This window comes from Calypte anna, chromosome 3 (genome assembly GCF_003957555.1).
Source record: "Calypte anna isolate BGI_N300 chromosome 3, bCalAnn1_v1.p, whole genome shotgun sequence".
In the NCBI taxonomy this organism is placed as follows: Eukaryota; Metazoa; Chordata; class Aves; order Apodiformes; family Trochilidae; genus Calypte; species Calypte anna.
The window spans coordinates 57,913,298-57,933,935 of NC_044246.1; the positions used below are offsets into that span (position 1 = coordinate 57,913,298).

At 37.6% G+C, this 20,638-nt stretch overlaps 1 protein-coding gene across 1 annotated transcript in view; it reads right to left on the reverse strand.

The window, feature by feature from the left end:
- PEX7 (peroxisomal biogenesis factor 7) overlaps window positions 1-20,638 on the reverse strand; it is a 43,300-nt gene that overhangs the window by 7,989 nt on the left and 14,673 nt on the right. Inside the window, exons 6-9 of the mRNA XM_030447721.1 lie at window positions 18,902-19,008; window positions 18,387-18,500; window positions 14,149-14,204; window positions 7,745-7,844 (exon numbers count right to left, since the gene is read on the reverse strand). Coding sequence (XP_030303581.1) covers window positions 7,745-7,844; window positions 14,149-14,204; window positions 18,387-18,500; window positions 18,902-19,008 — 377 coding nt within the window. The remainder of the gene's footprint in view (window positions 1-7,744; window positions 7,845-14,148; window positions 14,205-18,386; window positions 18,501-18,901; window positions 19,009-20,638) is intronic.

Below are 20,638 nucleotides of genomic sequence, written 5' to 3' on the forward strand. Positions count from 1 at the left end.
AGGCAATCTAATAAAATTACATTTATGGCTTGTCTCTAATGTTTTTATTTCAGTATTGCAGTACTAGCATATAGACTAGGGGTACTCTACTGTTATTACTGCAGCATAAACATCATGCCAAGTTATCTGCCAGCAGAGATTTAAGCAAGTCTGTTTGAAGCAACATAAAATGGGGATCACTGCATCCCCTTCAAGCAAAGCCAAAAAGCAAGCAAACAAAAAACTGCAGTCATCACAGGAAGCCATTGTTTGACTAGAAAATCATAGTTAAACTCAAATGAAACAGCTATCCTGTATTTTATTAAAGTGTTTATCCCTGTTCCCGAGTATAACAATGTTTCCCAACAATTGATTTAATACTGGCATCCATTCATTTATCAAAGCCATTTCCATCGACTCACTAACTGATTTACTCCTCTGACAGGCCTTCTGTTTTCTATTCATCACAATCATCTTGCTTTGAAATAGACTTAGACCTTTTCCAGTGCCTGAGGGCAATACATTCAATCTAGTGCAATTACCTGCATGACATTCTGCCTCTTTACTGTTCAGGAGAAGCAAGAAAACAAGGGATATCTCCCAAGTTAGTAGCTAACTTTTTTCCACTGTTTGAAGGCACAATGAATCCCCAAGCCCTAACCAAGATAAAATACATTCAAAAGAACAGCTAAGGGGTAAGAGCTCAGTGACCCCTTTGCGAAGGGGTTTAATCAGAAGAAAGTACAGCTCTCTCTAGATTAGTATTTCTGGAAATATCTTGGTTCCACTTGTCTTCCAGAGTGCTCAAAATTAATAACAGGATAAAACAGAAATGTGCCTCAAGCATGACCCATTTCTCTTCTCAGCTTTTCTCCCAACCATTCCATTCTCAAATAAAACTAGTAAGAACTGCCTGGTTTGATTTTTTTTTTTCTGTCAAAGAGACAGCAGAAAAAGTATTGCTTCCATTAGTGTTGTGTTTCCCTTCCTTTTCTAGTTTCTTATCTTCTGTTTTTTTTAACACATTATTTAATTGTCTATTTACATAATTCTTATGTATTTTTGAGGGGTCCTGAGCATACTCAGTAAGCAGGTGGTACGGAGATTAAGTGGAGATAAAGCAGAGCATTACGTTTGCTACTCATCAAATTACTTTCACAGGTGATCATTAAACTGGTGGGTTACGTGCATAATGGATCATGCCTGAGTTTAAATGCATTCAATACTTATTTTGTATTAGAAAATCTGTTTGTTTGGTCACCAGCTGCCAGGGTGAACTGTACACAAAGCCTAGCCTTTTATACAAGAGTGAAAGTGATGAGAGTTTGGAAACTAAAACTTTTTATTTCCAATGTGCAATAAACCAAATTATTTTAAAATTTACTTTTGAAAAATCCCAGAACCTTATTATCTCCAGTCAAAACAGAATAAGACAAACCCTGGACCAGAAGTTCTTATAAAGATCTAGGTTCAAACTACAGTTTGAAGTGATGTCCCAAATAATGCTTAAGAAATCTATTTCTTAAGGAGAAAAAAAGATAAAAGACTTGAGGGGCATTATTTTTCAGATTGAGAAGTTATTCCACAAAGAAATCTAAAAACCAGGCACTTGTCTCAGCATTTGTTTTGTTGCTCTGACATGGGCAACAGGAAGGTGTCTTGATAGCTGTGCTACGCATTTCTATGTGCAAGTCTTCTGAGTGCACATTTCATCTGTAAGATGTGATGGAAACTAAGATGCAAGTTGCAGGCTAGAGAGAAATCCTTGGAATCTCCACAGAATTTGTGGTGATTCCCCTGTACTCTGCAGGTAAGAGGAAAGACATCTCAGCCTTTCAAGAACTGTTTTAAATCGCTAAAGTCAATCGTAAATGCTGTAGAAGACACTGGAACTGTAAAATGCCTTTCTGTGCTGGTACTAACCCTGGTGACTGCAAATGCAATCAATATACATGTAGCAAACCTGTCTTCTTCTGTGATCTTATCCAATCTTTAAAGTCATCCTTCAGCATAGAGTTCATCTAAGTTCCTTCCTTGTGGGATATAACATGGCATGGGCCAAACAACATTTTGGGTAACAGCTGCGAAGTCCTATTGTCTTCCATTGACTTTCACCAGAGCAATTCAGTGAGACTTCTCAAACAGATTTATTGATCATGCAGAAAAGAAACAAAATCCACTGTATTGACTAAAAGATGAGTCTCACAGAAGTAGCAAGTATTTGCATGGTACCGCATCAAATACAACACATATGCAATATTTTTATTAAGAAACTGCTGCTTCCCACCTCTTCCCAGTAGTTCAGAATCAAATTTAGAGAGCATTTTCCTCTCTGTACACTTGTAGCTTTACAGAATCGTGATGCCTGACAGCAACTTTTCCAAACACCCTTGGATGAGACTTCTGCTGGCAATGGCAAAGAGTAACCATTACTCATGAATATCTAGTTTTGACTCATTCCGTGAAAGTTTAAAATTAACAGTTTGGGAGAGACATACAATAAGCACTAGTAAGAAATGTCACCTCCCTTTCCATCTTCCAACTCGGTAAAGGAGTTCAAATTGGTTTAACATTTTCATCTGGTTAAATTTGGTATTTCCATACAAAAATCCACTATGAAATTAAGTAAAAGAACAGATGCTGCAGGATCTTTTCATCTCAAAGGATCACTAAATGCCTAATTTCAGCAACACCCTGGAGAAAGGCCATAAGGAGAGCTAAAATTAAGTACAGATAGTGATATAAGTATAGCAGTGTAGTAGCCACAACAGCTGGGTGGAAGGTCTCAGCTCCTTGGCAATTAAGAGATCAGAGCAAGCGATCAAAAGAAAAAAGCAGGCCAAGTCTCTGTTTTTCTGTAGATTTTCATAAGATGAAACCCAAGCCTGTTGAGGGTACACAATTAACTTAAATGAACAGCAAAACTCAAAGCAAAACAGCCTCTGTAAAGACATCACCTGCATTCATATTTGGCTGTGCCAAATATTCATACTGGCTGTGCTGGCTAAGCCAACTTCAGCAGCCCCCATCCTATCTCTTCTCATGCTTGCTCTGTTCACAAAGCTAGTGCAGCACACTGCACAAGCTGCACATCAAAACCAGTAGCAGAACAAAGCCATACATTGAAAGCTGACAGCGATCAAAAGCTTCTTCATAAAGCTGGAAGAACTTAGAACCTCCAGGGGATGCATCTCAAGTGTATGCAGTTTGGCTATGGCCTCCCTCCAACTAGGTAAGAAATTACAGCTTTCAAAAAGTTAGTGATACTGATGCCATGAAAAGTCATGATTCCATCAGTACAGTAACATTTTATGGGATCAACAGAAAGAAGCTATAAATCAGGCACCTCTGCTCAGGTGTAACTGCTTCTGGTCAGGTGTAAGGAAGGAAGGAGCAGAGTATTGTATGGTACAACATGCTGCTCATACCCCACAGCTTTAGGGGAGAAAGTGGAGGTTCAGGGAAGGTGGTTTACAAAGACAAAAGACAGGGTAACACAGAGCACAAAACTAGTTTCATGGGTACTGCACTGGTGTTACTGTCTCCAGATTATTTGGTATCATGAGTGTGCACTGCAGTACCACTCCTCACCATCTCCAAACGCAATACAGAAGAATTGTGGCCAGGCCCTTTCTCACACTGATATTTCTTCTAAAGCATGTGGAGCTCTGGGCAGTAAGAGAAACCAGTTTTATATGAACTACTACTTGGGGGGAATATTTACACAAGGAGGTGCAGCCACACAGAAGGCTAGATAAAACAAGTTTGCTTCCCAAACTATGTTGACACAAACAACTCTTTAGACAGCTAGCTGCCTGTTTGTACTATAATTATCACCCAAACACACACAACCACAATAAAAGAAAATTGTAAGTGATTACTGTTTGTATTATTGTTATTGTTAAGTTATTCTAAAACCTAGACTTCAACATGCATTCAGCTAACAGTTTATTTTGGACTACAGAACTGACATCTGGTTTACCCTCATTTGATGCAAAATGAATTTAATTTCCAAAGGGAACACCTCAGTATTGTATATCACTGAAGTCCTGGATGTCTAATACACTCTTCACATACTAAGTATTCTAAGATACTACACCCCTCGCTATCATTTCTGTTGAAAATCATGTATCCTTTAATTAAGAAATGTCATTGTTCATAGAGTAAAAGTACAGAGAAATGGAAAGATTCCTGTTCCTGTTCCCATTAGATACTTAATCTTGATCTCAGCAGCAAGATAGAAAGCCTGGCTCAATGGAAAGCATTAATGTCTACTTTCCTCTGGCTGCTTAACAGAGTCCAGAACAGACATGAAATGTCAGCTGAGAAAGGTTTTCAGATAAAATTCAGAGTTTCAGTTTATGTACATTTTTGTTAAACAATACAGCTTTAGAACTACAATGAAGTGTTGAGTATTTTTTGTCCAACATTTAAAGAAATTAAATCGTACATATGTATTTTCTATTCCTTACAAACTTACTAAAATGATTTCAGAATCAAGACAAGAAGTGAATGTTTAGAGTATCTGTACTTTTTATCTGTGTCACTGATGGACTGCCTAAAAGACATTTAAATTAATTAATTTCTGCCATATCACATTCAACCTACAACAGAAGGAAAAAGCCACTTTTAAATAAAGTTGCACAAATAACACCCAAAGAAGTTACGCTCATGCTTTCAGGCTGCAGGGAAGCACAGCAAAATCCCAGGAAGAGCTAGACTTAAAGGAGTATTATATTCTAATTCAGCAGAGCATTCACAGATCACATGCAGGGAAAGTAAATATAAGGAGAGAAATAAGAAATCTGATGAGCTACAGAGTACAACTCCAATATATGGCACAGCACTATCAGCCCCTAGCAAGGAGTAGTAGATAGCTGATCACCATTTTTATATTTTCCAAATACACCCTCTGCCTATCTAGCATATAAAAAAGTAGCAAGCTTTAATTGCTTTTCTTATCTCCAAACTTTGGAAAGAACTACCATGTCTGGTTTAAAAAAACTGCATGATCTTTAAACTGCTGACAAGGTAAATTGACTTGTTCACTTCTTAATACTGTAGACCATCACAAATTTAAAAGATTTTTGGTGCTTAGGGTATTGTCACTGTTCTTGTTCATGCCAAAAGCTGTTCTACCTGAAAGCTGGAGTTGGGAGTATTTTCTCCTAGAAAATCTACATTGCAAGCTCTCCCATCAGCACTTGCAGTTTAACAGAGAAATACTCTAAATATCATGAGGATAATTTCTGTTAGTGCTTTGCAGAGTAAAATATACATTTTTCTATGCACCTGAAATTTTGTTTGTTAGTCTGTTAGAAAGTTTGTTGTTTGAAAATTTTTATGAGCCTGACAACAACATTATGGTGGGAAAAGAACCCCAAACAAGAGTTGGTTTTATTAAAATGCAAAGCTTTCAGCAAGCACTTACTTGACCCCAGATACCCCAAAATAGATATCAGAATCTTAATAGTGCAAAAAGGACTTTTCTGTTTTATCTAATACTTACCTTCACAACATGGGACCCATTCCTATGACCTAATCTCTCTCCCATATGCTATCTCTCCTTAGCAGGATACTGTACAAAAACCACCTTGCCTGTCAGTACCTACACTCTGCCTGTAGATTCTGTTTAAAGTTCAATCAGTTTGGCAGGAATATCTTTTAAGTCCTAGATCAGATTATCTACTTTGAACACTTTTTCAGTAGTACAAAATGTTTTTTCCTTGACATGTAAGAGGTAATTAAAAAATGCTGAGGTTCACTGGGCAAAGCCAAAGAAAATATCATCTGGCTAGACAACAAAAAAAATCATTTAGAATGAAAGCAAAGTTAATGACTTGAATGGTATTTGATTTGACTATAAATTAATAGCTAGTGCTTTATGAATAAAATACCTTGCATGCAAGAAGGAAAGATGCAGTTCAAATCTCAAGTCATAACTCCTTATAAAACACACAGTGAATATTACAAACTATACAAATGTACAAAGATTAACAATGAATGGGGATCATTATCAAGTCTTGATAGAGCCATGAAGGCAATCTACATATTTGGAAGATCACCATAAAATTTAAGCAAATATTGTTCATTGGATTGATGCAGAAACCAGAAAAAGGTTGCAAGTGCACATACTGGAAACAGCTATTCAGTAAGTGTTAATTTTTTATCTTGTTGCTATAGTTTAATTTTATCACAAGCTTTTAAACTTCTTTAAAAAAATAAAACAAAACATTCACATTTTGCATTGATGTGGTGTCCAACGTCCACAATACATTAAATCAACTCAGTAGAAAAAAAACAGAGGAATATTACAGCTGTTACAGATGCCAAACCTCTGCCTGGAAGGCACACTGGCATGCAGTGTATATGGATATGAAGCCCAGATTTTACAGATTTTGTGCTTAGAGTCTAACATCAAAATTGTAGAATTTCTGTGTGGAAAACCTAATACCTGGATGCACAAATGCATAATGTAGATGGGTATGCACACCATCATTTTCCTTTTTCCAACATACAAGTGCATATGCAACTGTTTGCTTTCAATCACCAATGAGGAGTTACTTTGCCTTTCTCCAAGAAGGCTACTCCACACATAACAGTTACAAAAGAAATAATATCCACAGAGTAGCAGCTCTAAGTCTGACAGATCATACAGAAAGAAATCATATCTAACCAGACAGCCAGAGAAACATCATCCATTGAGACCCATTCTGTAACACACAGGGCTCTTTGTAACAGGCTTATACTCAAAACTACATCTTTGCCTTGTGCAGATCCATGGCAAAACCCACACCAACTTCATGGATATCTGAATGGAGCTCAGAGCATTGAGTGATGTAGAACTGTAAGGCCTTGATGTACTCTGCTAAGACTGCTGCTGCATTTGGACCCAATTCAGCCAGAATCATACCTAAGCACTCACTTGGGATGAAGTTTTAATTAATTACTTTCACTGTGAATTAGAAAGGAATCTAGATGCAAATTATATCTTTGGCACATCAAGTAATGCATTAGTTACAGTTAACTTGGTGACAGCAATTTTTTAATGAAAACTGTAGGCTTCCTCATTTTAAAGCTAATTACTAGCTTTAGTTTTCCTGCCTTCTGTGTCTGAAAAAAACCAAAAGTTTGTACTACAAGCAACCATCTTCTGTTTACTAAACAGAAATGACGATAGCAACATAAGCAGGGGAGAACCCTACCACAACTACCCTGGATAAATACCCTGGATAAATAATTACCCTGGATAAAATGGGTGCAAGCTATCCACGTCAGTAGCTGAGGGCTTTTGAATTGTAACTACGTATTAAGACTGTTGTAGTAATCCAAATACTATGACATGCCAGGTCTAGGTATCATGTCTGACACTATTAGCGTTTAACTTGACACTCTAAGTAGATGGAAGAAAGCTCTGTATCTTAGCTTGGCATTCTTGGTCACTCCCTATTACTCCTCCTTCTGAAACAAAATTACTTCATTTTCCCTGAGCTCACAGCGACTTTCACCTATCTGATTTTGCAAATCTGTCTGTCCTGCCCTCCTCTCCTACCCAACCTAAGTAGATGCTTTATAAGTAAAAATGGACCTGAAGTGAGGTTTATTTAATAATCATTCAGCAGACTCACTTCCAGAAGCTTTCTGCAGTCTGGTGGCTCTTACTCAGGATCTGAGTCCTGCAGTCCAGTCAAGACCAGAGTGTTTATAACAGTGGTTATAACCAGAGTGGTTATTTACAGAAAAGTAAATTTATCCCAGCTCTTACCTGACCACGGTTGTGAAGACTTAAATCAAGTCCACATGTAAATTCAGTATGATGCTCGACTGTTTCCAGCAAAGGATTAGGATTGGAGAAGTCCCAGAATCTATAGAGGGAAGAGAGAGGGAGAGAGAGGAAAAAAACATTCAAAGCAACCACAATTAAAGTAATTGAAAGGCCATTTCAAAAATATAATGCAAGATATTGACAAATCTGTTGCTGCCAGAGTATTAAAAAAAGCAAACTCATTCCCTTAGGAAATATAAATCATATTCCTGCAAAGCCATCTGCTGATTTGCATAAATTAAACCCCACTGGGCAAAACCATCTTGGTCTCCTGTTGCAGAAACTGAGATCAAAGTTGGCACCAAAGAGAAGCCATTGGGACAGTATTAGAACAAAACATAGGCTAGAACACTCTTTTGGTGTTTCCTGATGGCTAGGGAATTTTATTCTTGAAAGACATTAGCACAATTTATCATTTTACTCAGGTTTTGTTATTTTCCACTATGTGATCTTTATTTACTGAAAATTACACCTTCTTTTAGTGGTATTGGTTATTTACAGTCTCAAATTTGAGACTGTCTTCCTGCAAAGCAAAATAGACTACTATAATTTAATAATAGATGTGTACTACAATTATTGGTTGCATTACACAGTTAATTCCACAAGCTCCTATTGCAAAAAGCGATTTATTTTACAGTCTTGGTTGAAAAAAATGCCTAGAAAACAGATTTGTGATCTGCTCTGCTTCTCTCAGATACTGCCCCATTAGATGCAATGCCCCTCAGTGCAGTTAACAGCAAGGAAAAGAGAGGCATAAGATGTAATAATCTCAGTCATGAACAAACGTATCAGGAGTAGAGCTATCACATAGTAACACCCCAACAAGACACACCACGAAGGCACAAAAGGAAGATTTAATGTTGTTTTTTTTTAATGTATATGCTGCTTAGAAAAGTTCACAGTCTGCAAAGCACAGCACATTGTGTGGGCTGGCAGCTGTAATCAGATTTGCTACAGCTCAAATTTTCTCCCAGTGGTCAATCATATGCTTTACTTCTGTAACAACCACAGAGGCCTCTATCTCACACCTGCTGAGGAAAGTGACAATACTTCATTAGAACAGCTCATTATCAGACCAACTACACTGAAAGCACTGCATGTTCAAACCAATTCAGGTAAAACAGCAAACACTGGAGCCAGAGGGGTCAGTTTGTTTAATGTGTGGATGTAATTTCCTTCATAAATGTACAGTGGTATCAGCACAATGGCCATGCCATAGTAACAACCCTCTTAACTTTTTCCTGGTACCTGAGATCTAAGACAAACAACTTACTTTGCAGGAGAGGGGAGCAAAAGACCATCTCAGCATTTTCATCCTCCCACGTTTGTTCATAAGAAAGTGAAGCCACAAAATCTTGTTGTTTATAAGTAATAGTGGCAGCTTTCCCTACCACAGTAGCTCTCTACTAACGCTTCAAAGGCTCATAACTGAAACTAGGATTAAAGAAGACAACTTCAAATTTACGAAACAAAAACTTAGAAAAGACTTTCTGATAGATTTCTAAAATGGTAGTACAACTTGGGTGTTTGTTGTATGGAGTCACATTTGCAAAAAGTCAGAGGAAGCACAGTTTAAGAGTACTGCAACATAGGTCAAGTTCCACAGACTGCTTGGGACCTTTGCTTGTTCAAAATAAAATTGTTAAAGTGCAAAAAAAATTTAGTGTCTCAGGACTGAGAATTATTGATGACAAGTTAACGATGACTCTCATAACTTTGCAGTCCAAAATGACAAACATGATCTATATCCCACCTTCCCAAAGTAGCACGGTGACAACAATATTCTGCTCAGAGTGAAGTCCCATTGCATTCTGAAAACTTAAGAGCACAATAAAAGTTTTCAAAGACAGTGTACACCCCAGTATGACAGCTATGCAGTGAAATGAAGATGCATTCACAAAAAAAAAAAAAGTGTGCCTGCATCATTTTAATTGTAGTGTTTCTACATGCTTAGCAGCACGAATGTCAGTGGGGACAGGGCAGACAAACATACACACTTTTAGGGACCTTTACAGATTTGTACAGCCTGTACAATCAGAGGTGTGCCACAGAGGCAGAACAGCCATTTAAACCCATATTATGTACATTAAAACTAGCAATCACAACTACAGTCACATCTGCACTGACCATAGACATCCTGCAACCTATATGAGTGCATTTTCTTAAAACTTTTTTTCACTGGAACTGTTGAAAGTATACCTTTTCCCCCATTTTTTTTTATAGTTTCTTATTTGTTTTACACATACTCCACATGCAATTCATAAGCTGAATGTACATTGTAAGTCAACTGCTTATTCTAGACAAGACATTTCGTCAATCCTATGGATTCTGTACTTTGTACCATGAAGATCTATCTTGCTATATACATACCCTGTGCTCCCCTACCAAAATACTTTCACCACACCCCAGTATAGTTTCTCCTACCTATCTTCTACCAGCTCCTCCTCCTCCTCCCTCTACTCTTACCTCCTGCCCTGCCTTCACCACTGGCTGAGAAAAAACAGGCAGCAAGTATCATTGCAGGCTCCAGTGTCTGAACAAGGTAGTAAAATGCACATGATGGGGAGACAGTACTGCAAGCTGAGGAGATAGTACCTCAGACAGATGGTAAATTCATGCTATGTCTTTTGCCTCCCTTAACCTACAACTTAGGATTTCCCTTTCTTATATGAGTTTCCATTACATTTGTACAAGCTTAATAAATTTACACTACAGTTTTCCTGTAAAACAAAGTTACCTGTAAGTTCTTCTTGCAAACTAGAAAAACTTCTGTCTGAGTAGAAGCTAGCATCAAGCTACTTTTGGACAGGACAATAAATTTCCTAAACCAGAAAGAGTGTCCTGAAAAACAGGGCACGTTCACAAAATGAAGATATTTCTTGTCACTAAAATGTTCAATCTGATTTAAGAAATGCAAGCGAGAAACTTAATTTAGGCAAGTACAGACCTTGTCTAGTGCTTTTATCTTAAATTAATACAAGGTACAGCCCAAGATCCAGCATTATGTGCTGCTCTAATTTTGAAGGATGAAGACATGAACCTATATGGGCTGGTTGGTCTACAAGAGTAACAACTTCACTGCTGCTGATACACAATAATTTAAGTGTAGTTACTAAAGTTATCCACCACCTTACTCATTGTTCCCCCTTTCTCCCCAAAACACAAATTAACCAAAAGGGCATGTGAATCCCAAACTATACAGTCTCATCAGAGCTTCTAGATATTCCCCATCTTTCAGTATCATCATTCTCAGACTGGAGCTTCAGTTCACTTTGACACATGCCCCACTCTTCATCAAGCACTGGGAAAGGTCAGTTGGCTAAAACTGGTTAAATCAGATGCCTGAGAAATACAGAAGTAGTTGTCAATAATAAGCAGATTAAAAAAAATCATACAAGAACATGGGCATTTATTTGTATGTCAAAATATTTACCATGAAATTGTAATTCTTGTTTTAATCAAAAAAAGGAAGCATGTAAGAGAATAGATATGTTTAAAACAGATGTATGAGTGAATTCGACTAACTCTATAGTTGCAAGAAACAGTTACATCATAACTGAAAACAATAATCCATTTTGAATTTTCTTGTTTCATCAGATGTAGTGCCCAAAATCCTGAGTACTGCTAGCAACTTTGCTATGAAGGAAACTTTATAATGATGCAGGAGATAGCATCAACCGAGACATTCAGGGTAGGCTGTTCTACTGCTGTTTTCAGTTTCACACTAGAAACCAAACAGTGACAAGCATTTTGATCAGCAGGAAACTATTTCCCATTTGGAGGGAAGGAAAAAAAAAAAAAAAAGGGAGCAAATGAGCAAACACCACCTTTTCACCTTCAAGAAAAAAGAAACATAAAAAGGATAATTAACTTAAGTGAAAAAAAGTTTCTTTTCTGTGTGGCATTATTCCAGACGTTCTCAAGATTTCTTCAGGATCCAAGTTACTTGACTTGCATAAAGTGTTGGAAAACTGGAGACAGTGTTTTACCTTAAAGCATCTTGCAGAGAAGAGGTCCACTATAGTACAACTTTCAGCAAAAATCACCCTTTGCTCAGAGGCAAGTTTCTGTGAATACACTTCAAGATCTGGTCTGATACCAGCTTAATGAAGTTCTGTAATTTATCAGACATTCTGATTTTGGTGAGCACTGCCTGTGCCTAATGCATGAAAATTTTTTTTCTTATACTGATTAGAGTCCAAAAATATAAGTGATTCCAGTAAGAGATGATACTGATGTTCTTTCAAACTGAATTTTGATAGAGATAAGCTTTAAGAGCATGCATACAGACCTAAATAAGTCCCGGAAATGTTACATCACTTTGTGCATTTCCTGGCATTTTAATGATTCATCTGTGTTAAAACTACATTTTAATTAACCTACATTTTTCCTGAACTCTTCCAAATATTAAGGATATGGCATAGACAAAATTTGTCTCAATAAGACATTTACTAGACAGGTTAAATCTAAGTCATTATAGCCCAAATCCCAAGCAAAAGTATACATAAAATCCCAAGTTCAAATCTACATCCTCTTTTTCTTAACCCCTAGTGTTAAGTTAGCATCTCAACTAGTTTTCATTTCAGTAGCTTTACTATAGTGCACACATGTGTGTTGTTAACTTTGCCTTCACCCTACTATTTTTTGCTTTCAGATAGCCAGACCAGCTGTTCTATCTGAGACAAATGCAAACCCTGCTTCCTACACAACAGTTTGGTATACTCAGAGAGGATCTGCATCTGTTTGGCTAAGCTACAAAAGCTTCAGTAACTTTTAGGATCACAGAGCTTAAACATTAAGTTATACTGTATTCAGTTATCTAGTATATGTTAATGACTACAATTTTGAGCTTCAAACAGAAATGTTACAGAAAATAAAAGGACAGTATCATAAGTAAGCTGCTATTAAAATAGTGTATCTTGTAGCAATTAATCTGTTTTTAAAGGACTAACATACCATACTGTTCTATGAATCACTATCAAATATGCCTAAAAGTCACAAATCTTGAGTAGATTCAATGAGATCCAAAATTATTACTATGTACTGTGACTCTTACTTCTTTTCCAACTTCAATGTATTTATCAAGTATTTTTGTTCTTAAATTGAAATGTGTGTATGTATATGTGTGTACACAGACATGTCCACGTGTACACTTGTGTGCATACATGCATGTGCACACATGACAGCATGGGTACACAGATGAGCATGTGAAGTGTCCAGTGCATCCAATCAAATGCACAACATTTCTAAAGTGAACTCTACTTCTTGCTATGATCTACATTCCTTCTTGAAAATAATAGTACAGGGTATATGGTAGTGGTACAACACAGTCATGTGGTATTCTTTGAAACAGATGTTCCACAGTGTTCTGGTAACAAGTTTCCCCCACTATACAGATTATTTAGCCTGTGCCACCTTTTCTAAAGACTTTCACCTGGCCTCCTCTTGTTTGTTCACTCACAGAAAACCCAGCAACTAATAGTTTTAGAAAACTACTAAAAATAGGTATTTCATCCCTTCAACACTGCACTGTCCCTAGTAACATAAAATAATTGCTTGGGCAGAAAAACAATGCCTATAATGGTATGTTGTGAAAAGCTCCCAAGCTCTGCATTTACAGACACACTGGTATATACCAGTAAGAGCTGTCCTCATCTTTACTGACAGCTTCTACAGATGAAAATATCAGAGCTGAAATTGCACTAGATTTTGGTACTGCACAAAACGCCTTAGAGCTAAATGTGAAAGATACATAGCTGGTCTTGAAAGTGGAAATAGCATAACACATTCAAGTAACTTTAGTACATTAGCATGTTGATTATTAGTCTTATTGCAAAGACAAGGCCACTGGAAGAAACCAATTATCACTTTTTATTTTAGCCCTAGAAGCCTTTAGAGAAATCATAAACTGCAAACTAGCTGGTACTACATCTGTAAAGGATGTTGAATAAGATCCCATACCTAAGCTTCAACAGATCACTGTGGGGTACTCCATGAGAAGTGTGTTTTAAAAACAAAATCAAGCACTTCATATAAAGTGGAATGCTGATACAGTAGTCTACAAAGTTATACACACATGGGCATCATGTGTGCTGTCAGGTTGTCAGGTTGCTGGCAACCACCAGATGACAGTGGGTATCACTGACAAGGCACTACCGTTTATTACAGGAAGCAAAGGAACACCAATTAAGATAAACTTAGGGAAAGTTCTCAAGCATTTAACTTGTTTACTGAATTAATGACATGCCTATGAGGGACAGGAATATTACACAAGCTCACTGTACAGTTCTAATCTACAAGAGGAAGGCAGTTATTGAAAGGAACAAGTAAAAAAAATACTGTACCTCACAGTAAAATCATAGGAGCAAGAGGCCAATAAGTTTGCATGGAATGGTGAAAACTGAAAGAAAACAAAACAGAGTAACTTTTAAAGTAATAACATTGTGAACATGATACAGACTTACTGTAAGTAGAAAATTACCAAAGTTTAAGTATTTAAACTGTCTTGGTAGCTACCACATCATGTTGCAACAAAACAAACTACACCAACAAATTTCCATGCCAGGCTTCTAATTACAAGGAATGCTCTCTGGGATCCTCATTTAATCTGATTTCATTACAGTAGATCCAACCAACACTGTTGTAAAGTTAAGAAGTTTTATGACAGTCAAATAATCAGCCATTAAATTCCTCTTTTGGCTGATGAGTATATCTCATTATATAAAGTGAGTTTCAGAAAAGCTATGTGACCAGTTTATTATTTTCAGAGAGGAAATTTGTGACATGCTGCAGGGAATGTAAAATAAATTACTATCATCCATTCCATGACTTTCGATTTATTTTGAAATCATCTACAGAAATGGAAAAATTTGAGAGAAATTGAAAAAATGAAGGCAGTATAACATCACTTCATAGTTTCCCCCTCTACTGCAGGGTACTTTACAGGACACACGCTCCTATAGACTGTTGCAGACACATCTAAGAACTGCAGAATAAGGACACAGGTGAAAATCTTTTAGCTTTTTGACAGTCCTCAGTTTCCAACTATTTTAAAGTCTGTATTTGTCACCAGCAAATACAAAAGTCATTGACACAACTTCAGTTTGAATACAGGTCACCCACAGCATGGTTGATAGGTAAGATTCTTCCTGCAAAACATGTGATATTATTCACAGTAAAATGTTAAGCCTGGGCTATTGTCACAATTCTCCAAGTTGCCAAAAGAGCAGAGTATGTCCTTGCATGCTGAACTCTGCTGAAAGACTTCTCTTTGCTATAGTAAAATTAAGGGATGTGTGTGCTTGAACTTTAGCCTTCCCAGACTTCTTACAGTATTTCTAGAGGTAAAAAAAATAAAACCACATCTTTTTCAATTGCATCTCAGGAATAAGAATAATAAAGGGGAAGAATTCTAACAAACAGCAAAAACTAATGCCCCTTTTGCATGTTGTTTCAGCTGAAGCAAAAATATCAAAGCTGAAAAGCTTTGCCATTAATCTTATCTATCATATAAACTTATTTAAGCAAACTCTATCAAAATACTTAGCAGTGCTACACATATAAGTTGAGAGAATTTGTATAATGTCTTTCTGCTACAAAGAGAATACTTTAAAATTCTCTTCCACTTAATTCTAAGATACTACAATTTTATCATCTAAAGGGTTGTATATAGACATAAGACCAACAAACACATCATCCACCCTGACCTTCACAGATCATTCATCCAAGTATCTTTTTTTAGGTGAACTCAAAAGTCATAGCTACTTTTCAATACAAGAGAATGAAGCCAGCTAAGAATATGAGACACGCAACTGCACCAATATAAAAATCTGAAAAGGGCTCCAGATGACCTTAGTGTAGTTAGTAGATAACACCCTGGACTGTAGTGAAAGGCCACAAAGAATCTGCATGAATCCTGACTGTACTGTGTTGAGTAGGATTCCTTGCTAGCCTCAGATCTGAAAGTCAATGCAACCCTGAGCAAGTGAACAGAACAGAAAACACAGACAACTGAAGACTGTGATTTCATGATTGGTTTAAGCTACTTGAAAAGTGCACTGTTGCCGAGACTCATAGCCTTCCCTTCCCTTTCCACTTCAGACTGGGTACCCCTGCCTCCTTCCTTTATTGCTCAGCCACACAATTGCAAGCTCAGACACAAACTGAGCAATCTTTGTGATACAGACAGAAACCAGTCCCTTTTAGGGACAGGATTTTTAGTGAGAGTAATCAGCTGAGCCAGCTCGCTGCACAGCTTTATACTTGCTAGTGTCAGCAGAGTCACTAGCAGTGACTATATGTACAGTCACTATAACTGCTAGTGTCAGACACAGATAGGGACACCTGCCTCTATTTAGGTAGCATGCTGGTCTCTCCACAGTTAGTGTGACTGTTGAGTTATACCATGCAAATGTAGATATCCCTCACCACCCCTAAGTGCTGACCCCAACTCTCTTATGTCATGTTTATCTTGAAATGGGCAGCATGCAAAGATGGAACAGAAGTCAGGCACTCACATAATTCTCTTTCGCACGTGTGGGCATATAGTCTCCACACCATCTCCTTAAACTGATCTCAGAGGCTAGTGCAAAGAAAGTCCTACTGCTGGCCAAATCCTAATAATAATTTCAAGGCATTTTAACAAAACAGGGAGGATGATGGGCCACAAAATGCAAACTCAGATGAGACGGTACAAGAATATAAAAAATACTCTGCCCAATCAGGCCAACAGTCTTTGAGCCCAGTGGTCCACATTTAGATAGCATCTTCTGTATTTTAGTTTGTACCAATCACCTCTGGTCCCCTCACTAGATAGCACTGAGAAGAGTCAGGCTTTGCCCTCTCTAATTCCCACAGTCACTCTTATCCCACTTATCACAGTGTATACTGTGATAAGATCCTCCCTAAGCCTCCTCTACACTAAAAGCTCTCTCAGCCTCTCCTGGTGGGACAGAGACCCCAGTCTCTTAACCTTCTTCATGGCCCTTTGCTGGGTTTATTCTAGTATGTCCATGTCTCCCCTCCATTGGGAAGCCCAGAACTGAACTCAACACTCCACATGTGGTTCACAGGTGCAGTGAGTAGCGATTGTTTTCCCGAGCCTGCTATCAGCACTCTTCCTAATGCAGCCTAGGATGACAGAAAGCAGAGAAACTAGAGATGCCATCCCTGGATAGTTCTTCTAATATCTGTTTATTGACCAGTTGCTATCCACAAACCTGATGAGGCCACCTGCCTGTGCAACCTCTTGTGCAGTGAGTTAACTCAAGTATACCATCCAATGTGTAAAAGAAGCACTTCCATCTGTTTGTAAACACATTTCCTATTAGTTTCATCAAATGTCCTACACTTCCTTTATCACAACTAATGATGAATAATAATTCTGCATTCACTTTCTTCCTTTTATCATGAAGACAATGTGCTATGAACCCCTTACTGGCACAGCTGTTTTTAAAAGATCCCACTAGCTGCCGGAGAGTAAGAATTTGATAGTCTTTATTGATTGATAATGTATTGATTCATTTGTCTCAATGGCTGTCAAATTTGATCTAAAAAATTGTCTTTTTTAAAGAAAAAGTTAACAACATCACTATTAAGTGTTCTTTTGGTATGAATAACATTTCACCAAGACAGATTAGAGCAAAGTCATGCAGGACTTGTAGGAAAAAAGACTGGACAGCCACCACCAGTGGGGATGGGACAGCAGACAAGGGTAGCTGGGACATGGAGGAGCAGAAGCTTCTTAGGCTGTGTGGTCCCAAACATAATTTGTGATATGGAACCACTCCCTGAATCACACCCGTTTTCTGACAAATTACAACCTATGTGCAGTAATTTTTAAAGCTGTTAGAAACACATCAAAATTCCAAGGGCATGTGAAGCAAAATACTGCCCAGCATCTGCCAGCTCAGACTTCCTAGAAAATATTAATAAACACACCTGCTCTTGAAAGGTTTAAAAAATATTGGATATTATCCAACCAATATAAAAAATAAGAAGTGCTGAATAAAGTTAAAAAATGCCACTTGTGCATCTAGAACAAATTCCAGCCAGTGAATGATTTAGTAGTAAACAGATCCAGTATAGTAGTCTAGCTTTGCACAAATAGTTTCAAAATCTCTTTGAATATACTAACATTTTCTTTGTACTACAACAATACATATTCATAGCCTTCACTATCTTGCCTTTTGTGAATATTCACCATTTGTATGGATAGAAAAAGGCACAGCACCATTTAAAAATTATTAAAGGAAGGTGTTTTCTCTATCTCAAAATTTTCATATTATTTATTTGAAGTAAACCTCAAAACCCTCTCCCAAGCTCTTGAACTCTTTCTCATGTTCCTTATGGAAACGTATTGCCTTAGCAGATGTCACTTACTTTGAAATCTCAGCAACCTGCTAAACATCAAGATATTTTACAATGGTAAATTGAAGGTTTCCAAGAACAGTCACAGTAGCATCTACAATCTTCAAATCTGATGGTTTTTTCCAAGTTACTAGGTAACACAGAATATTACTGCTTTCCAGAACAATCTGTGTAACAATTCATGGTGGTCAAAGAGGAATAAAATGCGACTTACTTTCACTCTTCTGATAGCATAGGTATGACCCAGCAAGATGAACACTGGTTGCCGGATGTTCCGCAAATCCCAGCCCTTCAAGCTGCAGTCAACAGCACCAGTCACCAGCAAGTTCTGATGATTTCATAAAAAACAGGTATAGCAGGACAACTTAATTATTAAATCGCAGTGGTGGGTATGTTGGCCACAAAAGTCAGGACAAATTAAGTGCTACAGATGAATAAGTGATAAATGAGGTCTCTGGTATGTAAGTTAAAGAGAGCAGAGAAATAGAAACTGTTTCTCCACTATGGACAATTCTGCCCACTACAGAAGAAAACAGGCCAAACAACTGACCTAGTGGTGTATATATCTGCTGGGACAAGGTTCTTCTGAAAATGTAGTGGCATATGAGAGCAACAAACCAATTAGACATGTTTTCATAAAGGACAGATGAATTACTGTTGCAGTAAAACCCCACACTATTTAATGAGAGTGATTAAATTAGGAAAACAGTGGGATGAATAGGTTTATACCTCATCATATTTGCACCAGTCACAGCTCAATATCTCAGCCTGGTGGGCTGGTATCACCAGTTTGGCTCCTGGAGCTTTCACATCCCAAACTCTCAAAGTCTGGTCACCTGAAGAAAAAAGAAATTGATTCAACATGGTTCAAATAGTTACTCAATACAGCTAATCCAGTAGTACTTAGCAGACAACTGTTTCTTAGCTGTATGAAACACAAACTATTATATGAGGACATGCATGTCAAATAAAGCAAGTATACTATAGACACAGAGGTCAGACTCATGCAAAAAAGGGAATCAGAACTTACTATTGCTCTTTCATCAGAAAAAAACCCCACAACAAATACAAATTCATGTTATTACTAACACTTTTATTTTTTTAACTGATTTGATTAAAAGGAGATAAAGTAAAATACTTAAGAGTTCATAAAAGTAGGATTTAGGTCCATTTAAAAACTGACCTGGAAACCAGACTAATGAAAAAACTTTCTCTGCCTGCCAGCTTAGAAAAAGTACACATGCTTTTGGCACACAGAAAATGTACCTGGACTGTGCAAAACCTGCACAGTTACTTTGATTTACTGAGGCTGCATTTACTGAAATTGCAGAAAACAAAGTCTGCTCTAATTAGTTCTGCTCTAATGCTTTGCATACTAAAAACAACTACTTTAACCTTGGAGCACATGCACACACACACACAGAGGTCTTTGGAGCCCAAAGGGAGCCCAGCTTAAGAGCTGTGAACCACCTGAACTTCTCTTTACCTCCATCCAGAAATTGTCTTCTACCTCAAAAGATCTTTACCATATAACCTTAGAAACTCAGTTCCTAGTGGCTTACAAAAACATGGAAAACTTCATCAGCTGACAAGACAACCATGCTCTTCAACTTCTTAAGTTGTGATACTCTAATTAACCTTAAATATTTAGCTTTGTATCAGCAAAAATAGGTTCTCTGAATTGTTTGTTTACAGAGAGAGAAAATTAATCTAAATTCATGACTATGTTTATTCAAGAGACAAATATAATCACTGAAAGTATCAAAACAACCATGATTTCTACAGAAAACATGTATTGATACTAACTTAAAAAAAAAGTTTACCTTGCTACTTAAGAAATTTTCCTTACCAGAAACACTCTTAGAAACCCTCAAATTGGTTGTTATCATGAATAATTACAGTTTTTATGTTGTATAGATAAAAACATTTTGATTGTTTTATTGCCCAGCTTGTCACTGGCCTTAAAATGTACACCTGGGCACAAAAAATCATAGCTCTTTTCAAGAAACTGGCTACAGCTCAAACAAAATCATCCCTAGAGCCATAATAATTATATGACTATTGCATGAATTACAAGGCCCAGTAGAGCTAAAACATTTTTTAAGTTTTGTAGTGAGACAGGACCAGGTGCCCTGAGTTATTGATGAGTGGGTGTGGGTTCACCTGTGTCTGGCCTCCCTCCTGAGCATGTGCAGGAGCAGGAGGCCAATAAGAGAGCAGCTGACACCCATGGAGAGAGCTCTCACTCTTCAGTGAGGATGGAGAAGCCCACAGCTCAAGGAGCCCCAGGAGCAGGCAAGAAGGGGTAGATCCCGGAGCCCCAGGAACAGCCCTAGGACATTGTCCAGGAATGGGCTAAACCCCGAGGCCTCAGGATCAGCCCTAGGAGCAAGAAGGGCTCCTCCCGCTACAAAGTTTGAACATAAAAATTAAGCTCTTGGTTCCACTACATGATAAAAGACTGGA